This window comes from Haliaeetus albicilla, chromosome 4 (assembly GCF_947461875.1).
Source record: "Haliaeetus albicilla chromosome 4, bHalAlb1.1, whole genome shotgun sequence".
Taxonomy (NCBI): domain Eukaryota; kingdom Metazoa; phylum Chordata; class Aves; order Accipitriformes; family Accipitridae; genus Haliaeetus; species Haliaeetus albicilla.
The window spans coordinates 49,156,498-49,175,137 of record NC_091486.1 but is presented as its reverse complement, the minus strand read 5'-3'; the positions used below and the strand labels follow the sequence as shown (position 1 = coordinate 49,175,137).

The 18,640-nt window shown below is 42.9% G+C and overlaps 1 protein-coding gene and 1 long non-coding RNA gene across 11 annotated transcripts in view; one reads left to right on the top strand and one right to left on the bottom strand.

Annotated features, from left to right (window-relative positions):
- Positions 1-18,640, bottom strand: part of CASZ1 (castor zinc finger 1) — a 212,326-nt gene that overhangs the window by 9,796 nt on the left and 183,890 nt on the right. For 8 of the 10 annotated variants that reach the window (XM_069782508.1, XM_069782511.1, XM_069782510.1 and 5 more), the window contains 9 exons: positions 17,946-18,090; positions 16,654-16,717; positions 13,908-14,068; positions 10,342-10,464; positions 8,640-8,975; positions 6,713-6,911; positions 6,008-6,179; positions 3,004-3,152; positions 941-1,175 (listed from right to left, as the gene is read on the bottom strand). In XM_069782508.1, the coding sequence (XP_069638609.1) occupies positions 941-1,175; positions 3,004-3,152; positions 6,008-6,179; positions 6,713-6,911; positions 8,640-8,975; positions 10,342-10,464; positions 13,908-14,068; positions 16,654-16,717; positions 17,946-18,090 (1,584 nt within the window). The remainder of the gene's footprint in view (positions 1-940; positions 1,176-3,003; positions 3,153-6,007; positions 6,180-6,712; positions 6,912-8,639; positions 8,976-10,341; positions 10,465-13,907; positions 14,069-16,653; positions 16,718-17,945; positions 18,091-18,640) is intronic. The other 2 variants (XM_069782506.1, XM_069782514.1) reach the window with 1 other exon arrangement.
- LOC138685198 (uncharacterized) lies at positions 1,149-17,952 on the top strand. Its single transcript, XR_011324479.1, has 3 exons — positions 1,149-1,383; positions 1,510-1,686; positions 17,879-17,952. It is a non-coding gene; the product is annotated as an uncharacterized lncRNA (long non-coding RNA).

The following is an 18,640-nucleotide window of genomic DNA, read 5'->3' as shown; positions in this document are numbered from 1 at the left end:
TGTCCCACCAGAACTCTTTGGAGGAGCTTTAATGTCATGGGGCAACCACTGTCTTGACCCAGCAGCATTCATACAACATATGGTTAGATGTGCTATATGATAACCTTCATATAACTGGTGTGGGAAAGAAAAGTAGGAAAATGGGTATGAAATTAAAGTAAATTCAATGAGGCACCCTATCTAGAATGTAACACTTAACCCTGGGAAGGACAGCTAAGAGATCCTTGGATCACCACTAATGATAACAGAATTCATAAAAGATATCTGACTACTGAAAAGATAACCCTGTAATACAGGGCAGTGCGAGATGGCTACACATTATCCTGGCAAACAGGAAACAATGGCAGAAACTTACTTCCAAAAAGAGGGGATGATGGAGGTTTCCTCTGTGCAACACTGCACAAAGTGGAACAAGAGTTTTTGCATGAGGAAAGGAGCTCAGTGAGCTGCTTTTATATGTTGCTTTCTAAAGATGTGGTAGGTTTTTTCCCCCTGTGTATATAGTATTTGCTATTGTACAGTCTTTCTGTACCTCAACAGTATAGGAAAGTGCCTGACTTCAGATGCTGCACAAGGAAATACAAAAAGATACCGGGGAAATGCCAAGTACTGAAGAGGCTCACAACTTTCTTTTTTTCCCTTTTTTTTTTTTTTAAATCAGTTACTAAAATAGATCCAACTTCAAGACACAATGAAAAACCTCTCCAGGGGACAAAAAAGATACGCTGTTAGTTCATGGATGCTTGAGGTGTACATTTTGATGGATCTCCTCTCAAATGATGGAGGGAACTAGGTTAGTACGAGGTGCTATTGTGAAGCTGGTACGGTTTATATTTTAAGGTGCAATTGTCCTTTGGCCTCTCTTCATGAGTTTATCATCTCCCAAGAGAGCAGGCAACTGATGATCCATTCACCCCACAACCCCCTGCTTCTCTCTTACCTGCTGATGTACTTTCATTGCCCACTGGAGTGCTGGAGCAGCTGCGGTCCATATTGGAAGATTCAGAGGAGATACCCCCAGGGCTACAGCCAGTGTAATCCATGTACTCATCTGTTTCAGTGTCCATCATGCTTGGGGGTCCCTGAAAGGAAGCTGGGGTTCCTGATGAGGCTGGGCTGGGTGCCATGCTGCCAACCTGGGGCAGATTTTCATTTCTTGGAGTGTGGCCAATAACCTGCAGCAAGAAAACAGGACGGGGACTTTCACACCAAAAGCAAGATGCCAAGACCAAAACCATCTGTCTGCACGTTTATTTCTCTCTGTCACAGTTCATGAGGGATAGCTGGAACATGCTCGTGAGTGGAACCCATGGCACCGTGGCTAGGAGCGTGAATCTTCCTTCACTGGGAGCTCAGAGCATTAAACTTGGCACATGTATCCTGGTATGTGAATTGTGATGCGCTCAGAGGCTGGGAGTGTTAATCTTGGCACCAGTATCCTGGTGTGTGGATCCTGATGCATTCAAAAACAGGAGGTGTTAATCTTGGCATTACTACCTTACTGTGTAGGTCCTGCTGCATTCAGAGACTGGAAATATGACTACTGACATGACTGTCGTAGTGCCTGCATGCTGAGACATTGCAACAGGGGAACACAGACTGAAACCAGTGACGTATGTGTATGCTGTGTTCACATGAAGCTGTTGTGGCCTGACATGGCATGTTCTTCTCTGGGTAGTTACGTGGGTAGGTACCAAGAAGCAATGTATATCCAAACATTCCACTAAGGCATAGGAAAAACTGGAGGTAGTACATTTTAATGCAGAAAGCCAGTGGCAGTACAGCAATCTGATTAGCTTTGCCACATGCCCTGATTTGTGGTTTCATCCTTGTTTTGTTTGCTGGACTGCTCCATGGGCTAAGCACAGCAACAGAGTAAGACTACCACTGTATGCTCCCAGGATTGCTCAGGCCATGATTACTACTTCTCCACTGCTGAACTGACACAGAATTGCCAGTGAAAGGAGATGGAGGTCAAAACTAGCACTTTCAGCCCAGCATGTACTAGACTTCTTCAGGCTAGACTCAGCATGTACTAGAAGAGCAGTGAAGACAAATCTATTTGTTAAATCTCTCCTAAGTTTGATTCTTGTACCTAAGCTTAAGAACAAAAGCTACCACAACAGTAACACCAGTTCCTTGGCATCTGTGAACTCTTGTGGAATGAAAGGGGGTTCCCATCTTGCTTCTACAGATGCCCCCTTTTGTGTTTCATATACTAGAAGATGTCCTTGGGTCAGATCAGTCACAGGCATTTAAGTAAAGCTAGCTTGTTTCATCTCCCAAGTCAATGGAAGTTAAAGCAACTAAGCATTGGAACAAGCAGGAGGTTGCAGGACTGCTGCCATTCTGAGCAGCAGCTCAGTGCTGCAGTTGAAACTCTTCGATTTATTCATGAAACAGACAAACCTAATCTGCCAGTTGCTCTCAGTTACATGTTAGAAAAGAAGGCACTGCATCGCTCTGCTACTTCCTGAGAGAGGACAAGGAGTGCCCCAAACTAACTTCCAATCGATAAGGGAAGAGAAATTTTGAGACTGGTATTTCTCTCATCCTAAGTGGAAGCAGCAAATAATTCTTTATGTGCAACAGGAAATGTTTGCTTTAACCAGCACGTTCAATTCTTCCACATCCTAAGCACTTTAATTTTAATAAGCCAATTGGTTTATATTGAAATAGCAGGGAAGAGTGCAAGTTGTAAATATGAGTATAAAATACTAAGTGTTACCCTTCTCCATTTTTTTCCTCAATAATTCGAAAGGAAAAGCTGTTTACACTAAGTAATGCTTTGATGTCTATGTTTCATCATCTTTCCTCGTATTATAGAAGTCCAACCAGGTAAAGCTACCTTGGGTGAACTCTTATATCCCAGTTGCATCCCCCAATGCAGACATATATCCTTAAGAGTTTGGGTACAAGTGTCTTGGTGCTAAAGCAGTTCTGCAGCAAGCAACCAAAAGGACCAACACTACATGCAGATCTACAGCTTAACCAGTGAGTCACCTGAGTAGGAACACGATCAAAGTTCTTTCCCAGCATCCTTCTCATGTGCTTTCTGGCATGGGATGTCATTTGGTGCTTGAGCAGGAAGGAGAACTGGCAGCCCTCTCGAATGCAGTGGAAGTGGCTGTTCACCTGGTTGTATTTGCAACCTACAGACACAAAACCATTGTATGTAGTACGTGAAAGGTACCAAGAGGGAAAGGGACTGTACAGAAGATGATCGGGAGATGGGACAAGGCTGCTGCTACGTGGATTTCTGGTGGATTGAAGATTATCAGTGGTCAGGGGTTCTTCAGGAACAGTCCTGAATGAAAAACATGATCTTTTGCCTGCTGAGCAACTGCAAGAGAGGATTACAGTGTACATAGATTTAAGAAGTGAGCCTGAGCTGCAGACTAGTCCCATCCCTTCTCGTTTTGTTATAAAGAAAGGAACATTACCATTACATCTAGTAGTGCCTAATGCTCTCCAGTCTTAGCTAGTGCCTTTTCCTTTACAAAGAGAACAAAACCAAGACATGTAACTGTATTATAGAAGTTACAATCAAAAATACACACTCATAATTAGATTAGAAATGAAAAGTTCTTCTCTTTTTTCCTTTAACTGTTCTCTCAGAAAAGCAGTCTCTTAAAAGCTCTAGCTCTGGACAGCGTATGCTCTCTGGTCAGATAGAAATGAGCCAGGAAGTGTTTATTGCCACTCCAAATTTGTTGTGTAATAGAGACAGCTACTAAACAACAAGCAATTTATATGGGTTCTGGCATACAGCACTTGACACTTTTTGCTCCTCGTGGATAGTGCCATGCATGCCAGGAGTTTGTGTATCTCATTAACAGACAATCCTAAACAAACAGCTATGTTCTATAGCTGATAAATAATGGCTTGTTAAAGTTAAAACACAGCTATATCAATAATCAGGTTCTGTCTGTTCACCATCATCCCTTGGCCATACCCCTTATATACACAGAGGTACAGATCTACAGAGAGGCTCAGTTTTACTCATCTATCATCTATATACCCATCCACCTTTACTTAAATATGTACGTATTTTTCATCTCTCTTCCTCCCCACCTATACACACATGTATATATTTATACACGTACAAACATACATATTAAAAAAAATAAATATCTATTGTGTGTGTTCAGAAACATTCACAGCCCTTAAAGCAGGCCAGTGCTTTCTGCACCTGCTATATAGACATACACAATGTAAAAAGCATACAGATGTGGAGAGAAGTAGACACGCATTTACATGTTGGTATACCCATATACACCTACGCAAACACATCCACCTACACCATGCCATCATGCTGCCTGTATCTACACAGGCAAATGCAGAGTGCTAACTAAACATATGTTTAGTGCATGGCAAGCCCAACCTATAGGCATATGTACATACTGCTGGATGCATGTACCCCATCACTCCCAAAAATAAACACTGCTGACACATGCACAGCCTGTAGATGCCTCACTGCCAAACAGCTCCTGAATTACCCACAGCCCATCTTTAGCTCACAGATAGTGTTTTATGTGCATGCCAAGTTTATGTTTGTTTAGGTAGTGCACTCCCCCACAGCCCCACCTCATTTGCCCTCCCCACCACGTTGTGCTGTTCTTTGGGATGGAGAACAAACAGTGCTGGCAGGACTGAAACAGTATCAGCAAAGGGCAGGTGAAGGCTCGCCTGTTGCTAGGGCATCAGAGTAGGCTGGGTGTCATGTATCATTGTCCTGCTTTGTCTGGCCCCTGCTATCACCTGAAACACCTAAAGTTGAGTAAATAACAGCAACTGCTAAATCTCCTGACATGTGTAAATGAGGCCTAGGTAAGTACTGGCTGTGGCATGTTGACACTCATTACCCTGGTTACCGCAAACAAGCTACCATTTGCGTATAAATTCTTGATGTATTCAAAGCTGAAAAGTTTGGTTCTGGTTAGTGGGGCTGTTGTTTCCCTGCAGTGTGAGAGAACAGCACCTGGAAGTGTTATTCTAAACCCTGTTTTTGTTTCAGCCTTTGTTCCAACCAGGAGTGATAGGGAAGACTGGGTCCATGATGCTGTTAGGCCAAAACGCAACTAGAAGGGTTAAGTGACTCCCAGGCAGTTCAGGCTAGAGCTCTGCTGGAGCGATCTTTAGGGATCCCCCCTGGTTCAGAGCCCTGGATTTCAGCTCTAGATATCTCCCTGGGAATGCACTCTACTGTCTGTTGTTGTGCGTTTGTTTTACCAGCTTTACACTAGAGGCACTTAGATTTTAATAACTACTGCAGTGCTGCTAATAGTTTTGGCAAGTGGGCAAGCCACAGTCTGAGGCTGTGCCACATCTCAGGTGTTTCCTTAGGCTGTATATAGCACTGTATTCCCTGCTGCTCACGAGTGGCTGTGGAGAATGGTTTTGGAAGAGAAGGGAGTAGTTTACTGAATGCTCTTCTCCATAACTCTATCACCAGTTATTTGCCCTTTGGCTTTCAATATGCCACACTGGCAATGGCTAAAGACTTTCATACAAGGCACTCCTCAGAACAGGCATTTCCCCTATGCTTTTTTTTACTCCTAAGAGCACCCTTAAACTCCACCCAACACAAGCAGTAGGCCCAAAAGACTACAAAGTACACACACAAAAACAAAAACCCCAAACACAAAAAAGGCCTTGACAATTAGATAAAAAGGAGAAACAAAGGGGAAGCTGTATCTCCAGACAAATACATATATATATCTATCTATATATCTATCTATATATCTGCATGCATGCATATATATATATATATAAAAAATCCTCTATATTACAGTTTCTATCCATTTAACTTGGGTCTGTTTGGGAAAACATTCTTCAGTTCAAGCAGATCAGGAACTGCTTTCTGTTTGTTCCATTTCTTGTTTAGTGATTTAATGACCAAATACATCTTAAGCATAACTCGCAGGCTCTAACTCATGGCATTCTTAGCCTGGACATGAGACAGACCACATAAGAAAGGTGACAAGGGAAGGAGAAGAAAACTCACCTAGTCTGCCACACTCTTCTCGCTTGGTAAAATACTTGAAGCCATTGGCTGCCCTTCTCTCTGCCTTCTCATGTTTTTTCACATGCCAGGGCAGCTTGGTGGTGATGTTAGTCACAAAGTAGCAGCCAGGACGAAGACAGTGGTAGTGCCCTCGCATCCTGAATTCACAGTGCTAGAGAGGAGCAAACAGGCAGGTTGCTTTAAGCGTATCTAAAACAAATGCACCCTCATGTGCCCACTACTAATGCTGTCCCTCTGAGACATGACAGAGGCCTGACCTGATACTCCAGATCACATCCATTTTATCTTCCACAAGCTGTAATGCAACCTTGTTCCCTGTCATGTATTTTATATTGCTGTCATGGATTCTGTATTGCACTATTCTACGTTGAAATAGCCCAAACGTAACTAACTTGTGGCTTTCCCTGGTATTCTTCATAGATTTTTATTTTATTTTGTCTTGTGTCTCTTACATCATTCTAGTTGCCTTGTCCCCTTCACCCAAGTCAAAGAAACATAAAAGCACCGCGATTTTCAATTTGATGGAAACCAAACATTTTGCTAGACCATGTAATTAAGACCCTTCCAGGGTTCTATAGTTAGACCAGGAATGAAACACTCAGCCTCTCTTCCACTTGCTCTTTCTCATTCTTCTTGTCCTGCACACATACTCTGGCTAGAACACTGCTTTTGAATTGCTCTTACCTGGTTCGGACAGAGACACTGCAGCGAATAGTAAGCGAACTGATCTCGCACATTCACCAAATTATTGTTGGGGTTGATGTGGTCCAGGCAGTGGGATTCTGCTTTGCCAGAGGTTTTGCACACATACTTGCAGTTCCCAAAGAGACAGTGGAAGTGGAATTTGTTGGCGTACTTGCAGTCAGTTGCCAGGCAGGGATCACTGGAATACATCCAAAACCCAATCATCACCTTCGCTCATCTCACACATTTGTTTCTTTGCCAAAATTTAATTCAAGGGGAGCCCAGCTGAAGCCTCTGTTCCAAACATGGCCTACAGATTTCCCATAGTCACCTTCCTCTTTACTAAAATTGATGCTGGCAACACTACTGCAATTCCACTGACCTAATGCAATTTCTTGATTAAGACTATTAAAATACAGCAATGCATGGTGGGTTCTGTAGTCTTTGAGGGCCACAGTTCCAATTTAAAGCTCTCTCGAGATCTGGATAGAAACTGTTTATCCCCTTCTGCCTGTACTTACCTCAGTGGATTCAGATCCCATCTCAATTTTGTGTAACTGAAATGAAACTCTTGGGCATGCACACTGCAAGATGCCAGGGCTTCCCCTGATTAGACAAAATCAGCAGTGGCCTATTTAATCAGCTAAATGGTTTTGGTACCTTACTCCCCCCACCCATTTCATGGATTTCTGGCTGCACAGAGGTCAGATTGGAGGTAGCTGAACATCGATCTCTTGGATCCCAAGCACTGTACCCAATGATACCTACTCAGATACGTGAAACAGAATTAATACACTTCTTTGAAAGCAGACAAATGACTGTCAATACACAACCCAGAGCCTAATATTCCACCAGCCTGAATAACTAAGCTGTAATGCCTAACCTGGTCCTGGACTCCTGTGTCCTGTAAACCACGTAACTTCTGTGCCTTTCTCTGTCTGTGTAACAGAAATAACACCAACATCACAGCAACAGTGTGAAACTTCTTTAATGTTTTGGAAGAAGTTCAGCAAGGTAGGTTACCTTGTGCCAGCATCCGTTGTGAATTACTTTGTAAACTAAACTAACACTACAAAACTAGAGGCACAGAATTTAAGGAGACTCTTCACACTTGTACAGAACTTCAGCCAGGACAGCAACACTTTGACAAATCTGAAGTGAGAAAGAATTGCTCCCTATTCCTTGAGCTGCTGAGACACCCGTTCCTGGTAAGGCAGAGTCCAAGCACTTGTGCCCCCTCCACTATCTGACCCCCAGTCTTCTTCACTGAGAAAAAAAAATGAAGCTGTATTATACCGAGTTAGAGACGGCATTCCTAGGAAAAGGCCACAGAGCTTACTGGGGGCAAATCCAGGAGAAATCCTTCGTTTCCTTTTCAGCAATCTGTAAACATCTACTCTTAGTTCTGTGTACTTTGCTGCAGTAACACCTCACCTTTGCATGACTGAGCACTCAGCTGCCCACTGATTTTTGCTCAGCTACAGAAACTCACGGTTAAGTCTCAAACTTGCAGCATGATCTGGAGGTGCCCTAGTCAGGCATCATACTGAAAACTTTAAAGATGCTATGCTTCCTCTGTAGCCTTCAGTGTCAAATATACTGCAAAGACACGTGTATTTTTGTGTATCTCTCACGAGGTATAAAAAGGGTTGCAGTGGTATGTCAGCAGGTTTATTTCTCCTGTAAACTCATACCTAAAAGTGCTTCCAGATGTACTCGAAAATCCTGTTTTTTCCTAGGATAACCAAAGGTATTTTCTAGACTTTATAGAAGTAAATTTTCTATGAGATAAAGCCCAGAGTACTTTCTAGACAGAAGGTCTCTCAGTGGGTGAGTATAGATGTAATACTACAGCTCAGGAGTGGTAAACAAGGGGATTCCAAGGCTGGAGAGGACCTAAGGAGGCAAGCCATCATTTACAACTTACTTCTCTTGGAACTGGAGAAATCCGGGTTTGACCTGAGGCTTGGCATTCTCCAGGGAAGTCGTTGCCAAGGGTGAAGTTGCCAGGTTAGGCACTGATGCTGGGATCTGAGGCATCTGGGGTATAGTTGAAGCCAGCTGCTTCCAAGCTAGCAGTGTGGGGGCAGAGGGTACAGTAGCTGGACTTGGAGTGGGCACGTCGAGGGCAGGAGCACTTGCCATGGTGACAGAAGTAGCAGATGGTGATGAAGGGGCCAGTGAAGCCTTATTCTCAGTAGTAGTTGAGAAGGGAGACTCAGAGTTACTTTTCACAGTTCCACCCTCAGTTCGGAAGTGAAAACTGCAAAAAGACAGTGTAATTCAGACATAAATTCTTGACCGTTGTATATAACTTGATTAAAGATCAACAAGAATGTGGCAGGAGTCTGAAAACAAATTAGCTGAGGTTAAATCCTAAAAGGGGCTCTGCAAACTTTGTGGAAAGATTTAGGGGCCTCCTAGACTGTCTGTGAAGAGATGGGAATTAAGAGGGGTGGAGACAGGAAGGTGCAAAAACATGTTGAAATCAGAGAGACGCAAGAATTGCTGCAGTCAGCAAGATCAATATGCCTATGAGGGCAGCTTCCCATGGCTGTTGTGAGAAGCCAGTAGTTTGCTGTAGTGAACCACAGGGAACTATGCAACGCCACAGACCAACTGTGCTAACAAATCTTTGTCTTAAAATTTGCAACATCTCCTTCCCTTTAAAACCCTTCAGAATCAGTCATGTGGCCACCTGCTGAAGGCCTCACTCATTCTTTACTCGGGCAGATCTTCCATTGCCTTTAAAAGGAACTTGGCGTGGTTTTGAACTGCAGATTATGCTCTCTAGAAATATATAACAGAGAAAATTTCCAGTATCCCACCCTTCCTTTGCTAGTCCCCTCACTGTAACAGTGGGAGCGTATCTTAAATTCATCCTTCACCCAAGAGTCATCTAGAGTTCTGGGCCAGCTGTACAGCCTCTGTAATATAGGCCATATGATCTAGCCACCAAACTCTGGGCTGTCTGCTACTTCCCAAAACGTGAAATGACAAAGGGTTTACAATACAAGAACACGGCAAGGCGAGAAGGAGGTTGCAGTTGGGCTGGACAATTTGACTGCTACATTTCAAGATCCTTATCCACATGATGTGAACCTCTTAAACAAAACCATATAAACTAAGGGCTAGGGAAAAATTGTTAAAAGAGATTTGTCATGACAAGACAAAGAACAATAAAACGCTTTCTACACTGCTGTGATGGACAGCTGCCTACTCCACAAAAAGTCTGTATCCAGTGACAATAGTTGGGTTTACAGGATCCTGTCCCTCCTATATTTTCTTATTTCTTTGTATGGTGCATTTGTGTGCTGTGAAAAGCATGGGGATCCTTGAATACACTGTCAAGTAGGCTATGGAAAAACACAAATGTCCAATGCTGAGCCTTGCCAACACTTTTTCACAAGTTGAGCACATTTATTGTGAAACAAAATTGAAGAGGACATAGTGTTCTGCAAAAATTTTAGCTGAGCACATTTACACAGGCAGCACCCAAATTGCTGCCCTCAGGACTGCCCACATTCCTGCTCTTGAATAGAATTACTCAGTAAGGTCTCTCTCGTCCTGCAGTGTGCGCGTTTTAGAGTTTTCTCAAGGTTTCCCGAGACTTGTGCTCTCCTACTTACTTGGCATGCTTGATGGCTCCATCCAGGGTGCTGAAGAGGGCACCGCATTCCTCCACGACACAATGGAAATGCACCTTATGGAGAAAATCGCACTGTGCATCACAGAAATCCTTGGTACCAAACCTGGCCAAAGCAGACAAGTAGGCATATTACAGAAGGTCCCAAAAGAGAAGCAGTGTTGGAACAGACATATTTTCTTTGGGTTTCAACTCTACTACCATTCTGTTTTCTAACGTCACTGTCCCTTGCTGCACAAACAGCACTGCTGGCATTGTTGCTTGATTATTGCCTGTTACATAGATCTGAACACGCAGAACAAGGACCTAATTTCTCTCCAGTTGAACTTGACTGAGAAACTCCCATTCACTTTTAGTGGGAGCAAAATACAGAACTACTCTGAAACAGAAGATGACAATCATAAGTGTTCTTGAGCATCTATGTACAAAAGCCAAGGCTCTGAGGAACGATCAAAGGTTAGTAAACTAAAGGCAATCCAGACCAAGAGGACACTGCTGAAACATTACAGGTCTTTTTTTCTTACTCTTTTTCAATTTAGGGGGAACAGCAAAAGGGAAGAAACAACAGTGGTTCAAGGGAATCTAGATCCAGAATCCACCCGCCTCCCGCCTTGAAACAACAGGTTATCACATAGATGGGAGAGAAAAAGTATCGCCTATATAGCAGTTACAGCCTAGGATGCATAAATACTGAAAAGCACAATCCCTGAAGTACAGATTAAACAATGGTGCAATGCAAAAACCAGAGCAAAAGCCATCGTCTTAAGGTATGCCTCTTGTCATCTAGGAGGAAACAGTCAAGAGGGCAAAAACAACTAAGCATGGTTTCACTGCTCATCCACTGCTGAGATTCTCCAGACTTAATAAGAGTAGTACAAATACATGTGATTTCAGGAAAATCCGGAATCACAGGGAATCTAGAAATCAAGTAAGAAACACTGGCAGGAAGGATTTGAAACTTAACAGAGGTATCTTGCATAATTAAGATACAACAAACTACAATTGCTCTGATAAGCAGGAAAGCAAGAAACAAACAGCAGCCTGTGTGGTCCCAAGAGGGACCTCTTAACAATTTGAGGGTAAAGGAAAAAGAAAAAAAACTTGTACTGGAGAAAGGAGGTCAGTGGATGTAGAATAGATGCAGTCAGTTAAAGCTTGCATGGAGAAGATGAAGAAAAGTAAAGGTGTGGTAAGACATAAGAAATCAAGTTACTGCAAGCTAAAGGAGTTGTTTTATCAGGGACAAGAGATACTGTACTTAGAAAGAAGGTCCAATTAAAAAAATGGGAGGTGATGAGTCAAAAATGGCTGCCTTATAAAATTTGCTTTAGATAGGAAAACTGAAGACTAAGCAGACAATTAGGGACAAAACGAAGACCTTCTAGAAGAGCAGATAAAGGGACTGGCTGGAAAATATAAATATGCACAAATCAGCTAGTCTGGGTAATGTATGTCCTGAAGTGCAATGGAAATTAACTCGCAAACTGATTGCATTACTATTTGCTATTTTTTAAGCCACAGAGAAGAGGGAGGTACTAGGAAATTGGCAAAAAAAAATTTTTAAATCTAGGTACTGATTCTTTCAGGGAAAAAAAAGACAAGTGATCTTTGGCAATTATCATACCTCTAGTCTTAACTTCTCCTTCCAGTAAAGTAATGGAACAAATATTAAGAGGGAGGAGAAAATCATTAAACATCTAGAGGATAAAGGAACCACGAGCAATAAACAGCATCAGGATTATAAAGAATAAATCTTGCCAGACAAATTTAATTGCTTTTTTTGATAGAATTACAAAATTAGTGGATGAAGGGATGCAATATATTTGGATTTTAGTAAAGCATTTTGATACAGTCTCGTATATGCTTAGAATTAATTCAAATTGGCCTGGATGTGAATGCTACCTCATGGATTGAAAACTGGCTGAAGGACCGTAAACAAAGGCTAATGACAAACAGCAATATATTGAGCTGGGAGGAGGTATCTTGTGAATGCTGCAAGGATGACTTTGGTTAGGTCTGAGCTTATTTAACATCTTCATTAGTAATCTAGGAGAAGGAGTAAACAGCACGTTAATGAAATTCACAGAAGATACTAAACTGGGAGGAGTTGGCAACACCAGTGCAAGAGGAGAAAAATAACAGAGAGGCCTTGCAAGACAAGGGAGAAGGTTCAGAATATGAGAGTCATATTTGGAAACATACAGCTAATACATCTGGGGTGTGGGGGTGTATTTTTATACATAGGGGACTCATGAGAGCAACATTAAAAGCAATCCTGTGTAACAGGGGATGGTAAACATGATACATATACATTATGCCATATAGATGCAAACAAGGTAGCACAATTGTGAGCTGCACATATGGGGGCAGAAATCTTGTTGTATCTGGTGTGGTGATACAGGAACGGCAGCCCAATTCTGCACCCATTCAGGGAACAGCAAGAATGACAACAGCAACAACACGATCAGCAGGCTGAAGGGACTAATTTACAAAGTCAGATTAAAGGAAGTAAATAAGCTTGGTTAAACGGTATGCTAAAAGTCTGTGACTATCTGAAGGGGGTGAACTCCAATTGTGGAAAGGAATTATCTGCTGTGGTTCAAGGGGATATAACCAGGAGAACTGCAACAAAATTACAAAAAGGGAAATTCGGGCAGCATACCATGAAAAAAAATTGTGACAGTGAAACAAATTAGGTGGTAGAATAATGCTCCCAGAGACAAGAAAATAGCCACACTGCTTGGTGTAATTACAACTAGGCTGGACAAAATGCAAATGGGCTGCAGGGAAGGATCTCACACTGGCCAGGGGCAGATGGACTAGAAGACTTTCTAGTCTTCTCCATTAAAGTCTGTGATTTACAAAGTGTCCACAGGCATTTGCAGGCAACTGTGTCAGAGCACAAACCCCTATGTGTCTGCCTGGGTGTATCTGTGTATGCTCAAAGCATGTGTCTGTCTGGGCATGTATGTGCATGTGTCTGTGTGTGGGTGAGTTTTTTATCTGTTCCATTTTCCTTTCGAGCCTTCTTGTCTACAACAAGAACAGCAGAAACCATCCCAGTTCCCATACCCCTTATACTCCTTATTTTGTTTCTGTGGGCTACTCCTATGATCAGAGCAGATGCCACAGCAAGCATTTTAAGGCTTCTGTGATCTATGCATAGTAACTAAACATGGTCCAACAAAAGTTCAGTGCTAAGAGCAAGTTGCAGCAGGTCCCCTGGACTTGCAGACTGGGGACATAAAGAGGAGCCTAAGATGAAGTCAGGCTGACAATACTATGTGAATATCTGTGCTCATAGTTGGTTCTCAAGACCCCTTTGCAAAATAATTCTGCGTGGACAGGTATTTCTTATAGGACATTAACACCTACTGCAGCTAGCCAGGACTGAGGACTAAATGCACTCCAGAAGGTGATGAGCAGATCACAGAGTTAGGCCTTTCAATTCAAGGGAACTCTGCATTCAAGTGTGAACTAACGAGCCAGACACTTTCCAAAGGAAGTAATTTTCCCTTTCCTCTATTCCCAGTTCCATGCTCTCCTTACCGGCGCAGGTACATCTTCCATGGCTCAGAGAGCTTCTCCTGGACAAGTGCCTTCACTGCCTTGCCCAAGTACTGTGTTGGCTCTCCAGCCCCAGCCTGGCTGCCATCTCCTTCTGTCTTAATGTTCAGCAGGTTGCCAAGGCTGGCACTGGTCTTGGACATCTGGAACAAGAACATAGACACTGCATCAAGCCCAGCACACAGCTGTGGACACTGCCAGTCTGGACACCCTCAGGACTGTCCCACGGAAAGCTGTGTCTTCAAAGATTAAGAGAGAAGACAAGAAGTCTGCACAGGCTGCCTCAACCGCATCAGCAAAACTTAGCAACACCTCGCTCTTCTGCATCCTCCACCCAACTATCACAAAGTACTCAGGTGCCCATCTAATATTCATGGGTCTTGTGTGAAGTAATGAAGCATCATGTCTACTTTATACATGGGCAAACTGAGGTGAAGAGAGACATACCCTATTTGAGCATGGAAAAGGTGTGCAAGCTTAAACATTAATAGCCCTACATAGCTTCTACAAAATGCTGGTCTCTTAGTACAGACCTAGTGATAGAACTGGTAAACTCTCGTTTATTTAGAATCATCTTATCCCAGCCACAAGGATGTCTCCTTCTTTAAAGTGACTATCAGGTATGTTTAGGGGTGGGAGGGGGGAAATCTCATTCAACTGGGGAAAAATTCTGGCTCCACTTAAGTTCCTGGAAAATTCCTACTAACTTCAATAAATAAATGATGTCGCTTTCTGTGCTAAATGGACATATCCTCCACAAAGCAGGACTTGGACTCACAACTTGTATTGTGGGAAAGGCTTCAAATAGGTCTACACAGAGAAGGTTTAGAGGTCCAGGTGTATGATGTGTAGGATAGAAAAAAGAAGTTACTCAGGAGTGCTTAGAGAGAAAATTTTCTTTCAGAATCAGTGCACCACTTCCCAGACCCCTTCTTGCTTTGTTGCACTCTCAGTTACCTCCAGTAACAACAGTGAATTTCACAGCATGAATAAAATGCAGGATTGGGCCCAATACTTGCATTATAAACTCCACCTACTTGAGGATCTCGAAGCCCTTTATAAATATCAGTTAATTAAGCCTGACAGCCCCCTAAATAAACTGCAATGCGCTACAGGAACCCTGGCTATTTGAGGCTTTCTTAATGCCCCCTGAAGGTAAAGCCCCTGCTGCTATGTGGAGACCGCAACTCTTTATGGCTGGAGTCAGAAACTCAGGTTGTCTTTTTCCACTGCAGTTTGCTGCGCATTCAATTTCTGTAAAGGGTTCTTTTTTCTAGAAAAATAGTAAACGATTCCTCCATGAACAGAAATTGTGTGCAGCAAGAGGAAGAAGCAAGCGTGATGTGTTCCCTCAGCACATTTAGCTTGATTCTGAAATCCTTAGCCTTGGAATAGGCTCCTTCAAATCAGTGGGCTTTATTATTTGCTGGTTTATGTCATTGGTTAATCCCATTCCTTCTTTAAAAAAGGAATAAACCTGAAGAACTCATATTTTGTGCCTGTGCTACACTTATTTTGCACAACATAAAGAATCTTATGCAGGGCTGCACACAAACAAATGCTTATTTCTAAGCATATGCTTAAACCTCATTCTCCTGGAGATTTTCAAGTGAAGTATCTATTGAAACAGAATTTCCCTGAGCTGGGGCCTTCAGAATGACTCAGGACCCCAGACAGCAGACTTACTAAAAAGATTTGCTCGCTAGAGAAAGAGCTGCATATTTGAAATCACTGAAGGGACAATAGGCAGGAAGGAGTAAGAAATTAAGTTTAAAAGGGAACATCAAAAACCCAGTGTAACAGAGAGCCAATGGAGGAGAAAAATGGCATAAGGATAAACACAGAAATTAGAAAACACAGAGAAAAAAGAGTGATGAAATAAGAGAGAAAGGAGGCGAGAGATTACTAGGCAAAGTCACTTTGCCCTCTCTTGAGGGTTATATGGCCTCAATGCATGTAACGCCCAGAGCCAAGGGGATGGCAACAGTTATGCCTGTAAAACCTATCACACAGTAGAATATTAAAGCATGGCTCAAAGGCTGCCCTGATCTCTACTGCAGTTGTACACAACAGCAAAATTAATCTTGGTACAGTAGAATTTATCATGTGAAAGGGAAATATATATTTGAGATGATGTATAATTTAAGGAAAAAGTAAGGAAAAAGAAACTGTGCATTATCTAAAATAAATATTCTAGAACGTGGTAAAGGGGGCTCTGTTGGACACCATTACTCACACCAGAAAGACAGAAATTGATGATTTTGGCTCAAAACTTCTAATTTTTTTCTTCTCTTTCATAAAAACAAATGATTCTCCTCCCCCTCCCCCAATGAAAGAAAATGTTTTTAAGTAAATAAACAAAATGAGTAACTATAAAAAGAGAGCGAGAGAGAAGTTGCCAGGTTCTGGAAATAAAAATGGAAAAGAAAAAAAAAAAAAAAGTCTTTCGGAGCCCTCCTCTGTCTAGAAAGGATGAAGAAAAAAAAAAAAGGTGTCAGAGGCTGCAATATATTTCTTCAGCCAGTTCATTAAATTAATTCGTAAGCAGTGGCTCTGAAATTATACCCGATGAAAAATGGTCTCAAAATTTAAATGGTACAAACTCATCTTATTAGAGGCAAAACATTAAAAAACAAACGCATCTCTCCCCCCAACCCCCCCCCCCGCCATCGCAGCTTTAATTTCTCTTGGTGGGGGGAATGAAAGGCGTTTGATGGATGGCTCTTACCTTATTCATAAGCGAGGATAAAAGAGATGAATTTGCCGAGACTGTGTGGCCATTTGATTCATTACTGGAACACACAAACCAACAGGGTTTAGTTAAGATGTGCACAGGGACTGTGAGCACTGAGATTAATCCTTCTCCCTTCAAGCTGCCTCACTCCTCACCTGCTACATCCAGAGGAAGAGAATGATGCCCACCCTCCCTTGGGCAGGCGAAAGCCTTTTACTTGTGATAGCCAAGATGGAGAGAAAGAGGGTCCCAAGTCTGCAGAATTTAGTACTTTCAGCTATCAAACAGTCCAAACCTCTTCCTCCAGTGTTCACACCATCACACTTTTTTATTAGCTGACTCACAACCCATCCCATGTTTTACTGCTTCATCCCATTACAACTTTCAGAAATATGCCACAAAACCAGGGGGGATGCTGACAGAAGACTCGTACTGCCAGGGATACAGGGCCCCTCTGCAGTGGAGAAGGCAATGCAACAATCCATATGGCCACAGCTAAGCATGCCGAAAGACAACCTTAGTATTTCACATGCATCAGTAATAGTTGTAGCTGACTACAAGTGCTGGGGTCCCAAATTGAGGCTTATTTAAATGAAGTATGGAAAGGCATGTATACAAAGGCCAAAGTGGAATAGGCTCAGTTATCCCCTGTGTCAGTTCCTCTGCAGCTTTTCCACACAGGACAATCCCCTAACACTCCTGTTCTCAGTAGAGATGCTGGAGAAGTGGGACACACGTTTTGAGACAGGTGCATTCACATCTGCACAAGTGCAAAGATTCATCACCATAACTATAGATTAGCACATGCCAGACCCAGACCAGAGGTAGCCTGACACCCAGTTGTTTTTTGTGTCCAATTTCTCTGGAAGGTGCCTCTCTTAGATCCGATTCAATGCCCTGTTACATCAGTGCAAATGCTCCTGCTAAAAGTGTGCTGAAGTGTGGCATTGAAGCAGCCTTCGATCAGCTCTTGATGACAACAGCAGGAATATCTAAGTGTCAGAAGGAGCTTTGCCAGTGGCTCGTTTTTCAGAGGGGAGCACAAGAGGTGAGGCTCTTGTCAAAGAGTCAGCAGGTGCTTGTGAGCCCAAAAAAACATCTGGAGAACATACACTTGAGGGGGAGTAGAGAGAGCCTCCCTGCCTTCAGTTTGGGGGTGTCCAATTCAGCCACTGTGAAATCGCCTTTCATCAACATGTTGTGTCCTCTCATATTACAGGTACGGAAACTTCTCAGAGCTTGATGCTGGAAAGAGCTAAGTGTGCCTGCCTGCGCACTTCTCTCACCCGTGATCCTTGACGCTCAGGTCCAAGCTGTGCTCCTGCAAGGAGTCCTGACTGGTGGCGGATGATGATCCCATAGCCTCCACAGGTTCCTGCTTCACCTGAACTGGATTGAACCGTCCAGGAGCTGCTGGTTGTCCATTGCCTGCTTAAGAAAGACACCAAAATTAAATGCAAAAATTAAATGAAAAATGTAGATCTAAAATGACGTTACAATGGCAAATAAGTAAGTTAAATCACTAGCACCAGAGCATAAATGGAAAAAGCAAAGAAAAAGTGTGGGGGGAGGGAGGTGCTGGGATTGCTGGTCAGCGTTTATTGCCAAGCTGACATGATGGGTTCTGACGTCCACTCCAGCGTGGAAATTCTTCAAGTGATAATTATTGCAAAATTATGTCAAAGTTGTCCAGGCTATGGGCCCTTTAAAGGAGAAGGGCGGAAGGAGCGTGGGGGAGACCTGATTCTCTGCACAAACTGTCATAACTAATTTGCGGGGCTGCCTCTTAAGCGTTTATTAAAGACTCTGTTAATGCTGAGGCAATGTGGCAGCTTTCGACTGCTAGTCAAGCCCCCTTTCTCGTCCCCAATCCCAGCGTTGCCGTAGCGACAGCGATGGCCCGCCACTGCGCGTGCCCAGCAGGAGCATCTGCCCTGCCCGGGCTATCGAAGGTGACAGCCAATGGGATTGGTTCAAACTG